At 49.4% G+C, this 21,475-nt stretch overlaps 8 protein-coding genes across 8 annotated transcripts; 3 read left to right on the forward strand and 5 right to left on the reverse strand.

Annotated features, from left to right (window-relative positions):
• Nucleotides 1–780: 780 nt before the first annotated feature.
• On the forward strand, nt 781–2,530 carry ACHE_21383S (uncharacterized protein; the record flags this gene model as incomplete). Its single annotated transcript, XM_043275460.1, has 2 exons — nt 781–785; nt 835–2,530. 2 exons carry the CDS (start codon nt 781–783, stop codon nt 2,528–2,530), a joined length of 1,701 nt encoding a protein of 566 aa, XP_043134447.1.
• Nucleotides 2,531–2,948: 418 nt separating this feature from the next.
• Nucleotides 2,949–3,963, forward strand: ACHE_21384S (aldo/keto reductase; the record flags this gene model as incomplete). Its single annotated transcript, XM_043275461.1, has 2 exons — nt 2,949–3,089; nt 3,145–3,963. 2 exons carry the CDS (start codon nt 2,949–2,951, stop codon nt 3,961–3,963), a joined length of 960 nt encoding a protein of 319 aa, XP_043134448.1.
• A 1,772-nt stretch (nt 3,964–5,735) lies between these two features.
• ACHE_21385A (uncharacterized protein) lies at nt 5,736–6,008 on the reverse strand (the record flags this gene model as incomplete). The annotated part of the gene is made up of 1 exon (XM_043275462.1): nt 5,736–6,008. One exon carries the CDS (start codon nt 6,006–6,008, stop codon nt 5,736–5,738), a length of 273 nt encoding a protein of 90 aa, XP_043134449.1.
• A 144-nt stretch (nt 6,009–6,152) lies between these two features.
• Nucleotides 6,153–6,436, reverse strand: ACHE_21386A (uncharacterized protein; the record flags this gene model as incomplete). The annotated part of the gene is made up of 2 exons (XM_043275463.1): nt 6,153–6,369; nt 6,420–6,436. The coding sequence occupies 2 exons, from the start codon at nt 6,434–6,436 to the stop codon at nt 6,153–6,155; spliced, it is 234 nt and encodes a 77-aa protein (XP_043134450.1).
• Nucleotides 6,437–9,545: 3,109 nt separating this feature from the next.
• ACHE_21387A (uncharacterized protein) lies at nt 9,546–12,100 on the reverse strand (the record flags this gene model as incomplete). Its single annotated transcript, XM_043275464.1, has 3 exons — nt 9,546–9,692; nt 9,774–11,856; nt 12,003–12,100. The coding sequence occupies 3 exons, from the start codon at nt 12,098–12,100 to the stop codon at nt 9,546–9,548; spliced, it is 2,328 nt and encodes a 775-aa protein (XP_043134451.1).
• Nucleotides 12,101–15,241: 3,141 nt separating this feature from the next.
• On the reverse strand, nt 15,242–15,824 carry ACHE_21388A (uncharacterized protein; the record flags this gene model as incomplete). The annotated part of the gene is made up of 3 exons (XM_043275465.1): nt 15,242–15,641; nt 15,686–15,761; nt 15,818–15,824. 3 exons carry the CDS (start codon nt 15,822–15,824, stop codon nt 15,242–15,244), a joined length of 483 nt encoding a protein of 160 aa, XP_043134452.1.
• Nucleotides 15,825–17,213: 1,389 nt separating this feature from the next.
• ACHE_21389S (putative NUDIX family hydrolase) lies at nt 17,214–18,189 on the forward strand (the record flags this gene model as incomplete). Its single annotated transcript, XM_043275467.1, has 2 exons — nt 17,214–17,621; nt 17,677–18,189. The coding sequence occupies 2 exons, from the start codon at nt 17,214–17,216 to the stop codon at nt 18,187–18,189; spliced, it is 921 nt and encodes a 306-aa protein (XP_043134453.1).
• Nucleotides 18,190–18,243: 54 nt separating this feature from the next.
• ACHE_21390A (MutT/nudix family protein) lies at nt 18,244–18,988 on the reverse strand (the record flags this gene model as incomplete). The annotated part of the gene is made up of 3 exons (XM_043275468.1): nt 18,244–18,482; nt 18,534–18,867; nt 18,938–18,988. 3 exons carry the CDS (start codon nt 18,986–18,988, stop codon nt 18,244–18,246), a joined length of 624 nt encoding a protein of 207 aa, XP_043134454.1.
• Nucleotides 18,989–21,475: the final 2,487 nt, after the last annotated feature.

The raw sequence follows: 21,475 nt of genomic DNA on the forward strand, positions 1-21,475 counted from the left end.
TTTCACCTGAGCGAGTCCTTTCAAAGCTTCATATACCATATAAAACACCGACGCCGCCTTCATCATCACATAGCAATCAATCCTTTGGTGCAGGAAAGACTCCAGCGGATATAAACCAGCTTGAGGAACAAAAGAAGCGAATAAATCACCTCCAAAGTCATCAGGTGTCCCCATCAACTATGCAGGAGGCAACGGGAAAGGTCATGAGAGGGGCGGAGATGACCATGCAAAATGCCATCCTACTACGGGGCGAAGTCCACCAGCTTCGCGTGGAAAACTGGCATCAAAAACAGAGAAGAGCAGCTCCTAGGGCCTTTATACAGGCTGGAGGGAGCCTGACAGGTGCTAAAGGACTACAAAAAGCGCAAGAACAGGAGGCTATAGTAGAGGAAGCATACCACCCAGTTTCCAGGCGGCGTAAGCCACCAACCTGCAGCACATGTGGTAAAATAGGCCACAATCGGCTAAAATGTCCTGAGAAATAGTCTATTGTTTTTATGGATTATATATATCAATTTTGTAGGGAGAAAGGCTTCAAAATCAGTGTATAGTACGATTCGGCGGTAGGCGGCGGCCAGCTGGCCAGCTCGGTGGTCGGTTACGTTATCGTGCTTGCTTACAAATCCCCAGGGTGCGGGGATGGTCCTACAAAGTACGGGGAAGAACCAATCGGCGACTTTCCCAGAAGTCGCCGATCAGCCTGATACCCAACTTCCTTGAATATAAATCGTTGAAGATCTCCTTCTCCATCCGCCAAAACCTCGAGTACAATTTGTCAATATGGGGTAAGTCCATCGCATCCGAAACTTTGACTCAAAACTGATAGAGAACTAGAGATATCGGAGCTACACAGTCAGACTACTACGACCTCGGCAACCATCGCCGCCCAGTAACCACTACCTCCGCAACAGCGCAGCTCTGGTTTGATCGTGGTTTAGCATGGGCCTATTCGTTCAACCATGAGGAAGCAGTCCGTTGCTTTACGCGGGCATCTGAAGCTGACCCCAACTGCGCCATGGCATTATGGGGTATAGCCTATGCTATCGGTCCAAACTACAACAAAGCCTGGACGTTCTTCGACAGGGCTGGCCTCAAGTCCAGTGTGGAGAAGGCCACTGATGCGTTGAATCGTGCCGCCAGCCTGGGTGGTCTGATCACTCCCGTGGAAAGAGCGTTGATCAAGGCACTCACGGCTCGATTCCCGCCAGTCGAAAACATCCCCGATGATCTAAAACCGCTGAACAGGGCATATGCGGATGCAATGCGGACCGTGTATCAAGAATTCTCGGATGACATCGATGTAGCTGGAATGTTCGTCGAGGCGCTGATGTGTATCAGTCCCCGGGGTTTATGGAACTTGGATACCGGGAAGCCCAGTGGCGGCCACACAGTCGAGGCTCGAGCCGTGATCGAGCCCGCACTAGCAGGGCCTGGCCGTAACCATCCTGCTCTTTGCCACCTTTACATCCACCTGATGGAGATGTCTCCGTACCCTGAGCTGGCTCTACCGCCTGCTGACCGGTTACGCCGTTTGGTCCCTGACGCTTCTCATATGCTACACATGCCGACACATATCGATATCGCTGTTGGTGACTACCGCCGTGGAGTGGAATCGAACGAGGAGGCTATGGTCGCTGACGACAAGTACTTTGCGCGCGAGAACACATCTGGGTTGTACGTGGCATATCGAGTGCACAACATTTGTGCGAAGATGTATTCAGCTTTCATATCTGGGCGATCTCAGGAAGCCTTTTCAGCTGCAAAGCGGCTCGAAGAGATTATCGACATCAATGTACTCACAATTGCTAGTCCTCCAATGGCTGACTGGACGGAGGGATTTCTCGGGAGTATCGCACATGTGCTGGTTCGCTTTGGTCGCTGGGAAGAGATTCTCACCCTGGATCTCCCGGAAGATCGCAAACTCTACTGCTCAAAGACTGCAACACTTCTCTATGCACGTGGAATTGCGTTGAGCGCCCTCGGCCGCACGGAAGAAGCGGAAGCCACACAGAAAGAGTTCGAAGCAGTACGTGCAACCGTCCCGCCTTCCCGTATGAGTAGCATACCATGTAAGATGGTCGACGTCTTTGCCGTCGGCTCAAATATGCTCAACGGTGAACTCGAATACCGGAAGGGTAACTACGAAGCTGCATTTACCAGTCTCCGAAAGGCCATCGAGCTTGAAGATGCGCTTCCGTACTCTGACCCGCCACCATGGATGCAGCCCGTTCGTCATGCCCTGGGCGGGCTATTGCTTGAACAGAACCGGGTTCAGGAAGCAGAGCTCGTGTTCCGTGAGGACTTGGGCATTGCTAAAGACTTCCCTCGCCGTAAGGCACGCATCAATAACGTATGGGGCTTACATGGGCTTCATGAATGCTTGGTACGGTCTGGCAAGATTGAGGAGGCTTGTGGTATTGCTGTCCAGCGGGATATTGCTATTGGCACTGCTGACGTCCCCATTACTACTTCGTGCTATTGTCGACTATCTGCGGTTGACAAGCCTAAGACATGCTGTTCTGAATGTTAGCGTGTCCCTTAATGTTACATAGTACATATTGATAGCGTGAATGACGAGCCTCATTTATACTTCCATACAGCAATTGCTACACTTTCAGGACAGTACTTGGATAAACGCATAGCCCCTAAAATCCCCGTATCTGAAGCCAATGACCTTATTTACACACTTTCGATATCAGCCGACTTTGAAGTTGAGCACGTACAAACGGCCTTCCGCGTCGAAGCGATCCCTGTGACTGCCGCGGATTGCGCCAGTTGAGGGGATGAATGATATCAACGGTGTCAACAGTAGTTAATGAGAGGCACTGAGATAACAATCGCAATTGACAGGCATATCATTGCGAATCTCAAGTGAAAGTCACTCAATTGGATGGTGCGGGTAGGGTCCACAATGATATAATTCCGGGGATACCCCAAGGGTATTTATAATGCAGAAATCCTGCGCTTCTCCAATTCTAATAAATAGACCTCTCATTACTATAAACTACATTCTTCAAAAAAATTACAACCTCACCACTGCCAAAATGACCACCAGCGTGAAACTCAACGACCAAATCTCCATCCCCATCGTAGGCACCCCTCTACCCCACATCTCCAAATTCCCAACTAACACAACACAACCAGCTCGCCTACGGCACCGGCACAGCCTGGTACAAATCCTCAAGTGACAACAGCATCAACCGTGACCTAGTCGAAGCCATCAAGACTGCCATCCGCCTGGGCTACCGCCACCTCGACGGCGCCGAGGTCTATGGCACTGAAGCGGAGCTAGGCGTTGCGATTAAGGAAAGCGGGGTTCCGCGGGAGGAGCTTTTCATAACGACCAAGGTTATCACGAATATCGCGGATATCCAGGGCGCTATTAACGAGAGTCTGCGGAAGTTGCAGTTGGATCACGTGGATTTGTACCTGATTCACTCGCCTTTCTTCGCTAAGTCGGACGCGGACCTTCAGTCTGCCTGGAAGGAACTGGAGCAGATCCAAACTGCTGGGAAAGCTAAGGCTATTGGTGTCTCGAACTACCGTCGCGAACACCTCGAAGCTACTCTAGCGACAGCGTCTATCCCTCCCGCTATCAACCAGATCGAATACCACCCCTACCTCCAACAAGGCGATTTGCTTCCATTCCACCAAGAAAAGGGAATCAAGACAGCTAGCTACGGTCCCTTGACCCCAATTACTCGTGCTACGGGGGGTCCTGTTGACGTGAAGGTGAAGGAGTTGGCGAGTAAGTATGGAGTTTCGGGGGGAGATGTGTTGCTACGGTGGTCGATTGAGAAGGGAGATGTTGTGATTACGACTAGTGGGAAAGAGGAGAGGTTGAAGGAGTATCTTCGTGTGTTGGAATTTCAATTGGAGGATGAGGAGGTGGAAGCGATTTCGAACCTTGGAAGGGAGAAGCACTATCGGGCTTTCTGGAGGAAGCAGTATGGGGAGGAATAGGAATAGGCCTTTGGCTCTTGTCATATACAGACGGTATTGGCATGTTACATACAAGCATACGTTCAATCTCACCCGCTTGGCTATTTTAAAAGGTTAGCGTTCCCTATAGCAGCGCTTTCTTTTGTAGATTGATATTAGTTTATGAACCACCTCTATTATAAATCGAGAAAATTGAGGCCTATAGCCGATATGCCGAGAATTGTCATCTATAAATTCATGCCCAATCCTATTCAAAGTAAAGGAACTAGCCCCGTTAAAAAACAGCCATTCAATCATCATCACGAGTAACTCATTGATCTTAATCGGCCCTGGATTCATTGGAAGAGAAATCCTTGATCTTCTAATTCAGGAGTAATAAAAACGTGACTGTGCTCGTAAGTCGCGAGTCCGCAGCTGCCGAATTCCAAGCACAAAATGGAACATCAGATCCGTGCTAGGCTCCCTAGACGATCAAAATACAATCCAAAGCAAGTGGCTGCCAGCGAAATAGTCTTCCATACAGCAACAGCAGATTACCTTCCATCCGCAGAAGCCGTCATCGCCGGCATCAACAAGCGCGCCAAAAAACAACCAACCCACGATCTACATCCACACAAGCGGCGCAAGCCTGCTAGCCGACGAAAATGCCGGAGCCTTAAAAAGCGACAAAATCTTCTTGACGAGCGACCAGAACAGATCGATGCCCTCCCGGACACCGCGCCGCACCGCTAGGTAGACCTGGCGACTCTGCGTGGGCGTCAAACGCTCGGTTCCCAGGCGAAGATAGCACTCGTGATTTCGCCCGTCATCTATGGCGGCCAACCAGTGCGACGGCAGACTGTCCATCTAGTTGCCAACACTGGCGCGCTACTCCGTCAAGCACGGCTATGCAGGCCAGATCGGCGACGGTCGTTCCATGTGGAACTAATCCACGTCCAAGGGCCTTGCGCGCGGATACATGACTATTTTACACTGGCTTGAGCGCACTTTGGCAGTAGAGGCCCTGAAGAATCCGTACTGATTCTGCGGGAATGGCCTGGAGCTGTCCTGGCATGAGCGTGTGGAGGAAGTCGGACGTGTTCTGCACCAGGCGGGCCGTATAAGTGACCCTACGCCCAGAACTATTCCGAAGGGTACCTGCGGTGATGTTTTTGGTGATTACTCCGAGATTGTTGAGGGATCGAACTCGTGGAACCGGGCGAGGAGGTTGCGGAAGTTGGGGTGGACGCCTACGGAGAAATCGACGTTTGCGTCGCTGGGGGGGATGAGATCCCTTTTGATTTTGGAGGAAAAGGGGACTTTGAGGGGTATAAGAAGGCGGCTGCTTCAGGATTCAAATTATTCTAATGAGACGTATCACTGCGCTATGTATCTATCAAATAGCTAGTGGATGCGACTGATAGATAGAAATCTGATGCTTGGTTTGCTGCTCAGCTACTGGTGGCCGACATAAAAGTGTTTTCTGCTGTCCATGGACTATGTAGCTCATAGTAAATCATTAGCAATCAGCCACCCCTCATAAGATTGAAGAAAAACTGCCCAAATTTCCTCTCCCTCTCCAGTGTTTCCAGCACTCTAGCCCACCTGAGAGGTGCAATCTCTTGATTTTCCACCCGCGTTTGCCGGCCATCAAAAACCATAATCTTCTTTCCATCCAAGTACGTCTCCCAGGGAGAAGATCCATAAACGTACTTCGTAAGCATATCTGAGAACACATCGACAGTAGCTCGACAGGACAAGGGAGCCAGCCTCCTTGCCAGCAACAGCTGGAAGACAACACAGATACGCAAGATCTAACAGGTGGTAAGCGTCTCCTCGGTGGATGCTACCACCTTGCACATCTGGCTGTCGAACCGGTACACGTAAACTGGCAGTCCGGGGTTTTTCTTGGATATGGTGTATCCTACGCGGTGAAAACAAACATCTGTTACGAGTGCGCGCAGCCGTTCCATTGCATCCGAATTGACGAGATTATCTTTCAAACCATATGCTTCAAGAATCTCATCGGCATAACGCTCGTCCATATCATCCTTGCCAGGTCGGACTGCGGCCCTAACACTATCCATCGCCTCCGTTGTTGTTTTGAATATCTATTAAAGAGGCAAAATCGTCACTTCACCTCGCATTGATCCTACCAGGACGCTTTTCGCTCATTCCGATAATTTCCCAGCGCTGTCGATCGATCCGGTCAACAAAGACTCATCACCGAATCAGTTTGGATCCCAGTTGGGAGCTGCCATGATCTGCCCATTCAGAGGATCCACTATTTTCTCAGCCAGCAAGACTCGCAGCGCAGCTATCTTCTCAGCACCCGGGGCGTTAGCCGGAACGCCGATACGCAAGATCAAAGTGTCGAGTTTCGCCTGTGCTGCTGCGGCCTTTCCAGATTCCACGATGGTCCGGATTGGATGATGCCTCGCTTGCAGACTGGTTCGTTAGATTGTGGATGTGCGAGGACTGAGAATCTCCCGGCTGACTTGCCTGTGATTGTCATTTTGTCAGGGTTACCCCCGAAATGGGACACGTTGTTGCGGATCTGGAATCATTGTAAGATGAATTATGGCGTCGCAAGCGGAGAAAGAAGTGCGCAACCCATTGAAAGGATACTCGCTGGTCATGTAAATCTTGGTTGGCCCACCATGTCTCACCGTGACTCTGCATCAGCGGCCAATTCAGCAGATGAGAGAAAACCGAAATAATCTAGACTGTGGTTGATCGAAACAAAGACGAGCGGTTTTCCGATACTAGAGGTGTAGCTGACCAGGTAATCGCCAGCTGCAAAGATATTAAGATATTATCAATTTACCCAGAGAAAGGTGATGAAAAGTCTGACATACTAAAATCCGCATTCCCATTCTCAATCGCCAATCCACCCCTGTGTATCCAACCAAAACTGACAGCCTCTGCCTAAATACAACCGCGTCCGCAGGTGCATATAAGTTTAACTTTAGACAGTCCAAGTCGTCATAAGTGTAAGACACTTGCGGAGCTCCTTCGAATAGATGCTGTCTGGTATGGCGGATCGGATCCGGCGGTTGAGGGCATACAGGGCCATATTGCATTGCATCGATCGAACCCGACAATGCTTGTGAATCCACAAGCTGCGCTTCACGAATTCGGACTGGGATTGTGGCATATCGAATGCCCAGGAAATGAGCCACCCAAAGCGGCGATACGAACCCCTTGAATAGGGTGTTTTCGTGGATTGGGGTTTCGATGGTTGCCATCTTGTAAACGGTATCCTTAATCCTTTGTCAGTTATCAGTAATTAGTAGAGAGTAACGATAATGGTGACATATCTGGGTCTTTCCTCCTGCATGTCCTTTTCTCTTCGGAATAGGGTTCAGATCGGCTCGGTTATATGGCTTGATAATCATATTCCGGAAGCCCCATGAGTTAGCAGCGGCATTGTCTTACTGAAAGCACTTGTAGTATCGATGATTTTACTTGAAAAGCTTCCTCAACTGCCCATTAATAGAACAGGAATCATAATTGCACGATGACGGGCTGCGTGACGCATATTGTCCAGATGCAATTCAAGGCCGACGTCGGCCTCGAAAATATCAAATATGTATTCACAACCTATACCCTCTAGCACATATAAGAAAGAAAAGAAAACGAGGCCTTAATATCGCAGTACTAATGGCACCAAATTACAGGCCTGCGAGCATATGCTTCCCTGAAGGAGCGCTGCATCCATCCCGTTCACCAGAAACCTTACATCAAGTCTTCAAAGGGAGGCAAACAATGCTAAGTTGAGGGAATGCAGGTAACTATCTCCTAAGCTGGGCTTATACATACAGAGACAATACATATCTTAGAATGGTATCACCCACGTCTTTGTCGTGGTTTCGAGTCCGTCAAGATGTTTATTCGGAAAGGACGGTCTAAAAGTGCGAAACAATGAGCATCGCGAACAGCTAGGGACCACCAGAGCTTCTTCAAAAGACTGCAGTCATTGGGAGGCCCGCTGGCTGCCACCTCCGCTCTATACAGTCCCAGCGACACGGCCATGATGATACCAATTTCGATCCATGAGCAAGGGTTCCAGTTACAGTTCAATCGCGGCCCCTAAAAGCTTAGAAGGATGCACACCTTGAGTAAAATCGCCTTGCTCTTTTCGTAGCCGATGTTAAAGAGAGCCTTGCTTTGGCTTGAAATGATAGCGTGCCTCTGACCCGCGATTTGAATTTAGAAAAATAAAGGTCAATGATAAGTCGCAGAACGTCATGACGGCAAAGCCATCGCCTCGATAAATCCGTTGGGGGTCCCCGGTTTCTCAGTACGACTAGTAGTAGTATCTCTCCGTGGTCTGTATCAGTTCCGTCCCCCCTCCCAGAGATAGCACGAACATCAACTGGAATTGATGCAAGAACGCATCAGTGTAGTTCTCCAGGCTGCTGGAAAAATGTAGCGAGCTCGATTGCTCGGCGGGCATGTTGAAGGAGCAACAAGACAATCACCAGACAACCACCATCACGCACCATCATCTCCCACCCATTCTGCGCGCGATAATGTTCTCTGTGAGCTGTGTGCAGCGTTGATTGACGAGTATCCTGCGCCCTGTTCCAAAGCGTCACTGGACCCTCCCCTTCTGGCCCTGGTTATCGCGGCCAATTTTAAGATTCTCCAGGTCTGAAGCCTGTTAGTGTCCATCAGTGTCTCTGAGGCTCAGATGTCGCATGTGCAGCTGCTTTTGAAGTGCGTTAATTTTAATCTGATGCGGGCCAAGATAGCTCTGGCCTTTATGAAGGAACAGGAGATGACCTCGCCGTCGGTCTTTCAAACGGCGCTCGACCAGACTGCGCGTATTCATCGGCAGATCTTGGTAATGATGGAGGATAAAGATGGTCTCAGCTTGCCATGATGATTAGACGATAGTATATGCACTTCCTGAACATATGATACTTATCTTTGTATGCACGGGTGTTTCATGGAATTACGCAGTAATTTAGCGTAGGACTGGCATCTTAGCCGACACATTCACTCATCCTCTGTATTCCAGAAGGTTGCGATGTATTGGGTATAGGCGAAGGAAAGTGGAACCCGGAAGCGGTTTTTGAGCGTACTTTCCTCCGAGGGATGCTGAGGAGTACTCGGGCGGTTGTGATAGTCATCGTCGCAGTTGACTCCTCTGATAGAACACGACAGTTCACAATAATTGCCATATGGAAGACAAAGGAAAAGCAAGAAAATCTGTAGTACTCATACTAAGAATACAAATACACACAGAAACCAAAATGCCAAAATAAAAATACCAGATATTTGCAATAAGAAGCCTGCCAGTCATGTACAATAGATCACAGCGAGATAGATAGAAATGACAACATCCTCCCATTACACAAAAACGCCTCGTCATATGCAGTTTAACCCAAAAAGATCATATAGCCAAGCAGCAGTTGGCAATTATATGATGTAGCATCGGGCTTTGCCCCGTAGCTGTTGTCGTCATGACGCTTAGTTATCGCAACTGAGATAGGTGAGTAGATTCGATCATATCGCGTGATAGATTAGCTTCTGCGTCTTTTGGAAGAAGATAGAGCAAAAAAGAAAACAAAAAAGATTGAAAGCCCGTTTTCGAGTGGTTTGCCCGGTTAGGGCTGTTAGGAATCCTGCATCTCTTTATCAGAGCCAGCGTCTGGCTCTGTGGCGAAAGGATCAAGGCGCTCAACGCGTTTCTCGAGTTCCAGAGCGAATGCTGTCACTGTGAAGCTTCGGAAATCCGGACCATACGTGATCCAACGGTGGAACTGTAACCATTAGAATCTACCTTCTGATTTAGAGAGGGAGGGAGTGAGAGAGATAAAAGAAAAAAAAAAGAAAAGACCAACCATCGCAAGTCGAACCCCCAACCACAGACACCGATACATCCTAGCCATACTCAAAGAAGGCACCTCGATCGTACGCCCCTCATCTTCCGCCCAAGCACCCTTGAAGTGATCCGCAGGGAAATATCCCTGACTCCAAACCTGCCCCCGGAGAAGGAAATCCTCCGGGAAGCACTTCCTATCATCTGCAACGGGGAACTCTGTGCGCTCAAGAACGCGGAGATCCGTGTTGCTGCGCAGCATTGCGTTAAGGAATGTAGCAAGCTTGCTCCAGGGAACAGCTACTTCGATATGCTTAATACTGGTATTATTGAGCGCCATGCACCAGATAAAGGCGAGGTAAGCGTGCACTGCTGGAAAGACGTTCTTGTTGCCTATGTGATCCAGGAAGGCAGAGAGAGTCTTGAAGGCGAGATGAGCGCCGTAGTAGACCGTTCTTTGAGACTGCGAGTCCTGAAACTCGCAAAACTCAGCTTCAATTGCGTCCACTTTATCAACAGACGTCCAGCTGTCTGATGCAGTCATTGATCCGTCTTGTTGCTGCTCTTTGAATTCAGCGGGTACCACGGCATCAGCGACTCCGTATTGAGAAATGGCAGCCAAATTGCACGATGCCATATAAACTCCATGCAACTTGAACGAGTTTCCTAGTCGACCAACGTATTTATCCAGATGCAACAGATATTCGTTCACAAGCACCTTGAGATCAGAAAGCGGACCTTGCGAGAAGAGATTGCCATGAGCAGCCACAAACGCAGAAGCAACTACCGGTTGATTGTATGGTTTGGGGCCGTTCAGAAGCGGGTGAAACAATAACTGAATGCTCTCTCCAGCACTAGGAAACGGGTGCAGACTAACCAGACTTTTTGTGTAGTAGAACAGCTGTTGAAGCATGTCCGGGCGAGCAAGAACGGCAAGATGATGTTGGATCCTGCCAACGTTCGGGCTCTTGTCGGCTGCCTGGTGGTACCAGTACCGGGCCACACCGGCCCAGGTTTCGCGATCCCGGAGGTCGGATTCTTCTACGGCCATGCGGTAGCGGGCTAGATCACCAAGACATTCAATCCAAGTATCCTCAAATGCAGGCACGCTCTCCAGGAGAAGAGTCATCATCGAATAAGCCAAGTACAAGAACGTAAGCGTATGCTCCAGTGAATCTGGAAGTCGATGGCGCAGCAATTCCAAAAACGAGTGGATCCCATAACGCCACATACGCGCTGGCATAGCGTACTTCTCTGCTAACTTTTTCAAAACCGGACTTGCAGACGGGTGCTGCGAAGCGAGGAAAAAATCATGATGCTCATGAAGCAGCGTCCGATGCAATGAAATCAGCGCCTGCCACTGATGATCTGACAACTTATTCTTCGATTCGGCCTGCTGCTTATCAATCTCGATGCATTTCTTCTCCACCATCACCAATCCGGCGTAGATCCCGCGGACCTCGTTGACCAATTGCTCTTCTGTTAACGGATGAGTCTCTAGCTGCGGTAGCTGTAGGGAAGTCATCCGTTCAGTACCTGGGCCTTCTTCGCTGGACATAGTCGTGGGGTCCCCGGGGGGTCTCCGTTTTCCTTCTCCATCATCGGAATTGCCATGTGTCGGTTCAGGCGGTACAGGAATGGACTTCATTGGCGTCGAATTGATCGCGCGGCCGCTGACGTTCGAACCAGAGCCGGATGCTGACCTCTCCTGGTGTTGCACGTCCGTAGTATGATTGTCCTCGCTTTCATTATTCTGGTTAAGTTCCCGCAAGGCCATAATGGCCTGAGCGCCGGTGCTGGAAGGACTGAAACTGGGGCTGCGATCTTGCGACGACGCGCTGGAGTGGTGCGGGTTGCGGCGGTGCACGAGCGGGTACTTCGGAGATACAGAACGCCGTAACTTCCGGTGTCGGTATCCGGGGGATTTGGCGACTTTTGAATTAGATCTCAAGAGTTTGACGGGCCGCTCATCATAGGCGCAAACACTTCGCACAGCAGTCGTACATCCTCGTTTATGGGACAGGGAAGAGGTCGAGCTGGGGGCGACACGCGCAGCCTTTGCAGCGGTCAAATCCGAGGATGCGCGTTTGTTGCTGTTTGCGGGCCTAAAATCAGTTGATATAGGGCGGTAATTAGAAAACACAGCCTCGCTTGAAATAGTGACAGAGAAGGGGCAAATGGGGGCAAAAAGCTATTATTTACTTCAAGCGATATGATATGTGGGGGGCGTGTCGCCACTATTGAAACTAACCTTGTCGGGAGAAAACCCACCGCTGCGAGTGGTATAGGACCAGTTGTCCAACTCTTTCTCGCTTCGTCGATATTGCCATGGCTGGGAGGAGTGTTCATGCTCGAGCGAAGAAGAGTTGGGCACTGATGGATAGATTTGGGGCATCTGACCAATCAACTAAGAACTTAAGACAACTGGCAACTGGCACCACGTACAAGGCCAACTTTATTATAAGATTTTATAGAATAATAAGACAGCTGTCCAGCAGTACTTCCTGTCTTTGATGGTCTCTATCTCTCTACACCTTTTTGGGTGGCCGCGGGTCTTTATATACCAAACATCATGCCTAGCCTGATATCAGCTGCATTGGTAGCCTAGTTATCGGAGTAGGAAGGATACTACTCCATACGAGTACAACATGACTATCGAATGATGGGCAAAGCAGCAGCCTTGTCGGCCGGGAAAAGCTTCCATAGCCTCGTCTGTGGCACGTATAGATCTACAATAATGAGTTTTTGCCCACTGCTTTTGCCCTTCACCCCGTAGTAAATAATCCCTCGCTTTGTCCACCTCAAAACAGCAATTGGCTGACTAATCAAGCGGTTGCCTTGCGGCGGTGCGGTCCAGAATGCGAACCATAAGCCTTTGTTGCCCATTTCTAACGCACCCTCTCAATTCTGGATTTTTCTATAATTTTTCTATAAGCTTCTAGATGGTCCTTATTTTAGTAGCTTATATCTACTACATGTCATTACTAGTTCAAACACAGAGTATTAACCGGTGGTAGTTCTATACATCCATAGAATGCATCTCTACTACCGACAGCAGCGGGCACGTACTAACGCATGGATCATCTGCACGCTCGGAAAATACTTAATTGGAGACAACTGCCTAAGAAAAAGTGGGGGGACACCTGTGTGAATGGGCGATCAGCTGACCGTCAGTCTATGCAGCCTCGTATGCACTCGTCATCTCTGACCAAGATTGCCCGTATAACACAGTCTTATTCACCCAATAACCTTAAAAAAGAGCCGCATCATCGATGACGATAAAACACGAGCGACATCAACTCTGTACTCGTAAAGATAATACGAACCACACCATGCTTCATCCTCACCCATCACCAAGGATAATGGCCAATTACGTGAGATAGATCCGGTACTATCGCGGTTAGATGCTAGAGCCCCAATCGTATATTTGTTGGATGGGAATGAACTACCTTGCCTTTTACCACTGCGCGACATATCGGACAATTGACCTTTTGAACCGGTCTCGTAGGGTCATTTTCCCTCGTTGGGACGTGTAAGTCCGCGCACCATTGACAGAGGACCGCATGTCCACAAGGGATAATCACCGTATCGACCAGCTGGCCCATACAGATCTTGCATTCGAGCTTAATCATCATCTCTGAGCTTTCTTTGGCATCCGGCCGTCCATCGCCCATATTATCGAGGCAAGGGTCATTTCGAGGCGGCTCTACCCTGACCCACCCTCCGTCTCGCCACTCAAGCGGGCTTCTTGTTCTAAGCATGTTCGGATTGTACCATGTATGGCCATGGGTTGGGTGGTCCTGAACACGAATTTCGAACCCTCGTCTTATGGCTTCTCTCCTAACGAGCCTTTGCCATTGTTCGAGAAATTCAGTAGGCGGTTGCAAGCTGGATGGTCGGGGGAAAGAGTAGTTTGATCTCTGAGATTGGTCGTAGCTAGGGCTATCGACCGTAAGATTTTGGAAGGGTTGTGATAGGGGATTCGCTGCTTAGATGAGACCCGTTAGCATCGATGGACCAGTATAAACCAGACCTGTAACATCATACCTTGCCCGGAATTAGCACTTGCGACGGCCGTGCTTTGGGGTATAGCCACTCCTGAACTTCCTACCATAGGATCCTCGGCGTACTGGCCAGAGGGACCCGTGGCGGCTTCTTCCATGTCGGCAGCCAAAAGCGTTTCGCTCAGGATTTGAAGGCTCACAAGGGTACTGACAATTTCTTCTCGGAGAATCTGAAGCTCTCTCCTCACCGTATCGACGGTCTCGTGGCGGGATTTGATTGAACCTCGGGGTCGAATAGGAGAGAACGGCGCGGCTGCAATCAGACTGGGCGCAGAGGTAAACGCAGGAAGCCTTGACGGGTTCAAAGCAATCAACCTGTTCACTTGACCAGGAAAACCACGGAGACTCCAGTATTCTAAGGAGCAATGAACACAAGTGAGTGATGGGAGAAAAGAAGAGGTGTACATGGGAGAAACAAACAAAAGAAAACAGCAACGGTGGTGGCTATGGCAACACCGAACTCGACGACACGCAGTGAATGAGGGATTACAGACCCCAACACTTCCAGCAATATCCAGACGCGAAATATTCAGCTGGTGTATCTTGTCTACAACCGTTGTTGATAGACAGCAGAACGTGACCGGCAGGAGTGCTCGTATATTGTTGCACACACCAACAGCAGATAGATGTATCCGAATTCAGACAACCAATGGCATGTTTGTGAATACAACTGGATGAGACACTAGCAAACATTATCCTGCTAGTATTCGCGGAAGTATGAGAAACGTAAAGGGACAGGAACAGCCTGTAGACAGCACTGAAGCCACCGTTAGCACGTCTTTTTTTCAACGGACGAGAAACCGACCTAGGCAACAAAGGCGAAGTCGACGAGCGTATCCGATTCAATAAGCGATTCTCAATGTAGCGAGATCATCCAAAGTTCAAAGTAGACGAAGGGCGCAGAGCATAAAATACGGACAATTGAAGCGGCAAAAAGACGCTGACCAGCCTGTAGCTGGCGAGCCAGCCAATTGTTCATTTCTTCTTCTTCTTCTTCTTTTTTTTTTTTGACCCACCAATTGGGGAAAAGCAAAGACAGACGATGGCGTTGAGAAGAGAGAAGGAGAGAGACCTCCGACTGACGTCGGCGCAACGTCTTGAGCGGATGTTTCCGAATTAGGAAGTCGCAAGTGAAGGACTGTTTCCCCGCCAATCCGCCCACTCCATTTACCCCATACTCCATTCTGGTGGCTGGGGAGAGTTTCGGAAGTCCCATACTTGTCACTTTGCCCGTCCCGCCATCATTATGCATTCCCGGCGAAATTTTCCGAAAGTCTTTTCCATATTTACTTGCATTTACTAATGCTGGATTGTGAACAAATCTGCGCATTCTATTACACTGATATCTAATGCACAGCATAAGGGTCCCAACCCCGGCCTCATACCTCCCCAGGCTAGATTCTATCAGCAACCCGCCGAACAATTCTCATCTTGGCACCATATCATCCATCCCAACAGCATTCCCACTACTATGGCTCACAAAGCCGCACTGTGGGCTGACACAAATTTGCTCTAGGGCTTCCCTCTCACTCCTTCCACTCCTCTTCGAGATATACCCCGCAGCATCATATACCCTAGCCAACGTCGCATCGAAGTCCTCCAACTCCGGGTACTTGCTGCTGACAACTCCCAGGACGACATTCTTGTTATGTGGGAGGTACTGCAAGGGCTCAAATCCTCCAGCGCGCTCTGTATCGAACTCCAGATAGAATGTGTGGACATTTACTTTCTGTAGTAGCTCCTTAGCAGTGCGGTCGTAGAGTCTTTCGTTAAAATTCCGCGATTTGACAAAGTTTTCGCGGCAGAGGTGGAGGCCGATGTGCATCCTTGGGGGAATTTGGTCATTATTTTGTTATAGACCTTGACGTACTTGGTGAATAGTTCATCGGCAGTGCAAATGTTGAGTTCGTTGTTGAAGTTTTCGATCATCTTTTCGTTGTAGAAGTCTGCATGTGCCATTAGTTAGTCATACGGATTAAGGTGCTGTATGGAAGTGACCTACAGCACATGTTCGGACCATTAATCTCCAAATTTTGCGAACCATGGTCATACAGAACCTGTAGCTTTGTCTGATATGCTGCAACAACATGCGCAAAATACTCGTCATTGATTCTGTAGACGTCCTTCAAATACGCAGAACCCTCCCTGTATCGCAGATGATACCAAGTCGGAGAAGGTATGGTAAGTTTAATCTCCCCATGTTTCTCTTTTGGCAGGATACTCTTGAGATATCTGATTTGGTCGATATGCAGGGGTATGCTTTATCTTCCCTGTACAGACAACGGTTTCACCCGGTTTGTAGTTTTTCTTGAGACAGTCAGTCCTCACTGGCTGCTTCTCACACTTCATGGCCAGCAACAATTACCTCAAGATAGGCCCCAACATCAGGAACCTAAGACCTACAGATCTCCACATCCGGTCTAACAATATTCGTCATGTTTTCCAAGTTCTCCCAGAACGTTCCTCAGAACATATGTCGACGATATTCCCGTCATTGATAGCTCGAAAGCCACAATCCTGCTGTAGCTTCACAACCTCATTCACAACCCTGTCTTCTGCTTCGTGCAACTGCACATCTGAACATTTCTTGTCGTTTCAGACATGTCTGACTTCCATTAGGTAATCTGGTCTCAGTAACGAAGCGACGTGTTCAGCGCGGAAGGATGGATTGCGACGCAATGGGAAAGCCATGATCAAGTGAGAGTAAACAGGGAATTGGATACGTGACAGCATTATGAGAGAGCCTTCATTCTTATAGCACGATTATCTCCGCAAAAGTCCTAACCCGCCAGGATAGAGAGCAGCTACAATCCGACCTGCTTGGAGGGGGGATAGTACGCATACAAAAGTATGCCTCGTGCAGGGCTCATGGAATTACGGCTTTAGATATTGCATTGTCGATTGATTAACAATGGTCCAATTGCCGCTTGTCTTCCCGGGGGGGGGGGGTGGGGGGGGGGAGAGTATGAGATTCAATTGTGAAGTATTTTGCCAAAGGGAGACATTTAGTGTTGCAGCATGGTATTGCTCGGGTCCATGTTGATATCTAGATTTCCGTGGGTACAGCACTAACGGCCATTCGAAGTCTCCATATCGGATGCTCGAATGGAGACCCGACGATGAAAAGATGAAAGCGTCACCGATTTATGCCTGCACTGTGCTTTTAATGCTGTCGCTGTAGATGCTGCATGACACCCACTCCAACCCCGACGGATATTGAGTGATTCCTCCGTCGGATCTATATATCGGAGTAAGAGCTAGACCTGAACTGATAGTCTCGGCGCGGACCGCGGTACTGGATCCCGCATCCAGTGACGTCATCCACCGCTCTCATCCTAACATCGATTTTTGCGATCCGAACTAATCCCATAGACTACTGCTCACCAGTGTACTCGCTTATGCTCCCCAGACTGCAACAACTTGTGTGGCATATTCGACCACGTCTTTTCTCCATTCCCCTGAAGACATCTGCGAAAACCACAGCGACAATGTCCGCCTTTACAATCCCTAACCACTCCAACCTAACCGTCACCACAATCCCCGGCCTCTCACAAGATGACCTCCTCCAATTCCCCGCATTCAAAATTTGGCTGTCGACTGTACAGCGCTCGCTAGAAAGGCAGCAGAACCACAAGCATGAATTCCACAAGGATCCGTATGTCCTTAGAAAGATCGATATCCAATCGGTGGATCGATTCAAGGGAGGACGACTGGGCTTTGTCAAATTCCGGGCAGATGTATCGAACTCAAAAGGGGAGGGCCTTCCAGGAAGTGTGTTTTTAAGAGGCGGAAGTGTAGGGATGCTCGTCGGTACCATCATTCTCCGTTTCAGTAGCCCATGGGCTAACTATGTAAATACAGCTCATCCTCCAACCCAACGACGTACCCCCATCCAACGAAGACGAGAAACGCGCAATTGTAACAATCCAACCTCGCATCCCAGCCGGCTCCCTCGCTTTCTCCGAAATCCCTGCCGGAATGCTCGACGACAGCGGGACATTCGCCGGAGCTGCAGCGAAGGAAATTCAAGAAGAAACAGGACTGTCGATACCACAGAACGAGTTGGTGGATATGACTTCGCTTGCGCTGCAGACTATGCATGAAACGCAGGATGGAGAGGCGTTACAGAAAGCGATTTATCCTTCTGCGGGTGGGAGTGATGAGTTTATTCCGTTGTTTTTGTGTCAGAAGCGCATGTCGCGGCATGATATTGAGGGGTTGCAGGGTCGATTGACGGGTATGCGGCAGGATGGGGAAAAGATTACGTTGAAGGTTGTGCCTTTGAAGGATTTGTGGAAGGAGGGATTGCGGGATGGGAAGACTTTGGCTGCGTGGGCTCTTTACAAGGGTCTTTCTGAGGAAGGAAGGATTTGAGGACCAAGCTATTTGTATCCAATTTTAGCTATATGTACAATCCTATTTAAGCGTTCAGAGATTCAACTTCTTCGCAAGCTCGATACCCTCCGCTATTGTCCCCACGCGAGCATCGATAGCATATCCCTCATTTTCCAACTTCCTGACCTCCTCAAACAACGTACTCAGCGGCACCGAAAAGCACTCGATGAACTCGTTATCCTCAAGCTGCGGCTTCGGGTTCTGGTTCTCGGGGAGCGACATGTCCACGCGAACATGCACCATGTTCAGATTCGTATTACAGAATCCAGGGTCTGTTTCGTTAGCAACACCCCTTCAACTCTTTTCTTTAGGTGACTACCCACCATTATACATAACACTACTCGTCTCCTCCGCAACCCCCACATACCCCGTCTCTTCCTTCAACTCCCTAACCGTACACTCCTCCACACTCTCATTCGGATCAATCAACCCAGCCGGAACCTCAATAACAACCATATCAATCGGCGGCCTGTATTGTTTCTGAAGCAGGAGTTCGGGACCGGTACTCTTGTTCAGGATGGTGATTATGCCCACGCCGTCGATGGCGCAGTTTTTGGGGCGCGTTTGGCGCTCCGCGGATTCCCAGGTTCGTTCGATGCCGTTCGGGTCCAGGTAGATTGTTTTGACGAGGCGGGCCCAGCGGGCTTCTGCAGGGTCCTGTTGCGTTTTATCAATTTGGGTTCCGTCCCTGTGTTGGTGGTCGGGTCTGGGGAGTTGGTGGGCGTACCAGCGGTCCTGCGGAGAGGAACTTCGATTTTGCGTAGTTTGGCGTCGACATTGTAGCGTAATCAAGCAATGGATTAAGCAGAAAAGGGTCAAGTAGGCCGCGTAAAGGATATAAGGGTATCAGGAATGAAGCTGAAGCTGTGATATGACGTCCAACGAGGGATCGGGAGGGGTTGAGCTTGATTTCCGTATTTGGTTAGATTGGATGGGAGGACTGGCTCTTATCTTATCTGTGATACAAGATAAGATACAAATTCTCATCCCAGAGCAGATTGATACACGGCGTTAAGACACTACTGACTCCTGGACTATCCAACTAAGAACTTATGCTGCTCTTCGTTTGCAGCGGAGTCTGATGTCGTAGAGCATGTTGATATAGCCTATTTGATCCTTACGTATACACACAGAGCACTACCGCCTGCCGTCAATGGGAATACAATTGCCCTTTGTGATATGGAGCCTACTGTATTAGGGATAGTGCTGCCTCATGCCGCTTTTAGGCCGCTCACATGCCGCCTCAATACATCCGTTGCATCTATAAAAGCCTGAAATCTCTCCCTCAAAGGACCACGCACTTTCCCTTCCCTTTTCCCTTCTCTGATCTGCCTTGCCAGGTGCACTGCCCACTTACCAAGATGCCGCGTTACCCGACGATTTGCCCTTTTCCAGTATGGCGCCGTCCACTCTCCTCGGGGTGGCCGACGGGTCATCTGGACAATTGAGACTGAGACCTTGTTACTGTCGCTTCATTGGAAATTGAGCTATCCATTTCACCCTTGCTGCTGTGCTGCTGCTTACTATTGCAGTTATCGGCCCCTTCACGCGTCCGCCAGCTGATCAGCGACTTTTTGAGTTGCTTCCAGCCATGCTATTCTATTTGGGCTTTCCCTTGAGGACTTCTGGATCCCCAGCTGCTTTGCTTGTGGTCTCTTATCTCAATATCTCATGATTTCTTCTTCAGCCAGGCTCCCAAGATTCTACATGGGAAAGGCAACTTTCTGGTTATCTGGCTACCAGGTCTGGCTGTGAACCGGGTTGCGCCTGTTCCCCTCCACAACCGTCTTTCGAACCCACCAGGATCAATTCATTTACGTATCCTCGCCATATTTACCAGCAATAGCAAAATTATCGCATCCTTTTCATTTCAGCGTGTTTGACATACGAGGCTTTGGAGCTGCAACACCCAGATGCGATTGGCGCAGGGTACCGGATCTCGGCCTCCAGGCTTCACTAATAGATGAGAATAGAACGTCAGCAGTCTTGAATGATATTTTCAGGCGAGAGAAATTCACCTCATTGCTTCTGCTAATGAGAAAGATGGAATGGTGAACTTGACGGACCGAGAGCAAGTATAAAGAGGACAATTGAGGCCGCAGAGGTTGCAACATCTCAACTCAATTTTCCCACAACCCGCACTATCCCCTTCAGCTTCCACTGCCCTCCTCTTCCCTTTTACCAATCACCTGTTTGTTAAGTATAACCCTAAACATCCCCATTTCCTAAAATATGCCCCCTACCTTTCACATGAATAACTTCAAGCCGTGGGCTCGCTCTTACAGAAAGCCATTCTCACCATATCCCAATCGAGCCGCGCGCCTTTTGGGGAGATTCGGCATGGAATGCTGTATCATCTCCCAGTATATCTAGCTCGGATGGCACTCTAGAAGAATTCTTCAGGCTTCCGGATGCACAGGACGACATTCCCATCGACCCGGCAATCCTTGTCAACCACTGGCCTTGGGAGGATGGCAACTCCAGCAATCTGTCCCACAAGCCGACAGCCTCATCAATTCAGAGACAACTTGTCCATATCCTGACCCTCCACCCGTTCTTCACAGCCCACCTAACTATCATCGAGATCCCAGCGAAAGGGCTGTTGGTCAGAATGGTAATACTCAGACAAGTGATCACCCTCACATCCATGATCATCAACAACTACACCTCTCCGAACATAACACCGATCCCGGCGCTTCCTACCCCGATGGTGTCCGTGGGGACCATAACGTCGGTGGACAGTCCGAAAGCTCTAAGCGGAAGATGCAACAATCAGACGGGCGAGTTCACAAACGGCTTCAAGTTTCATTAATGTTGCCGTCTAGGGAGGATTCCTTCACCACGCTTCGTTCTCACTTCATATCTGCCCCACTAGACGATCGTTTGCAATAATTCCTTTCTTGGCTATTCGAAGGTGCTCTACCCCATTGCATGTTTAGCTCTTCACCGACAGCATGTGAAGACAAAGATGCGCTGGCAACCAGTTGCTGAAGTACCCCGCATGAGATTGAACAAAATTGGCGTGATCGTAGAAAGGCTCAAGGGGGCTCGAGACAGAATATGCCATGCTCCATGGAAGAGGCGAGCCTTTTGCTGAAGCTGAGAAAGGAAGAGAGTCGGTCTTGGTCAGAGGTCGCAAGGTTATTCTCGGAGCGCTATCCAGGGAGGACTTCAGGCGCAATACAGGTACACTGGTGTACGACCCTCAACAGGAAAGCAGATTAACTCTTGGCGGGAATAGACATACGATATCGGCATTCTGAAC

The sequence above is a fragment of the Aspergillus chevalieri genome, chromosome 2 (genome assembly GCF_016861735.1).
Source record: "Aspergillus chevalieri M1 DNA, chromosome 2, nearly complete sequence".
NCBI lineage: Eukaryota > Fungi > Ascomycota > Eurotiomycetes > Eurotiales > Aspergillaceae > Aspergillus > Aspergillus chevalieri.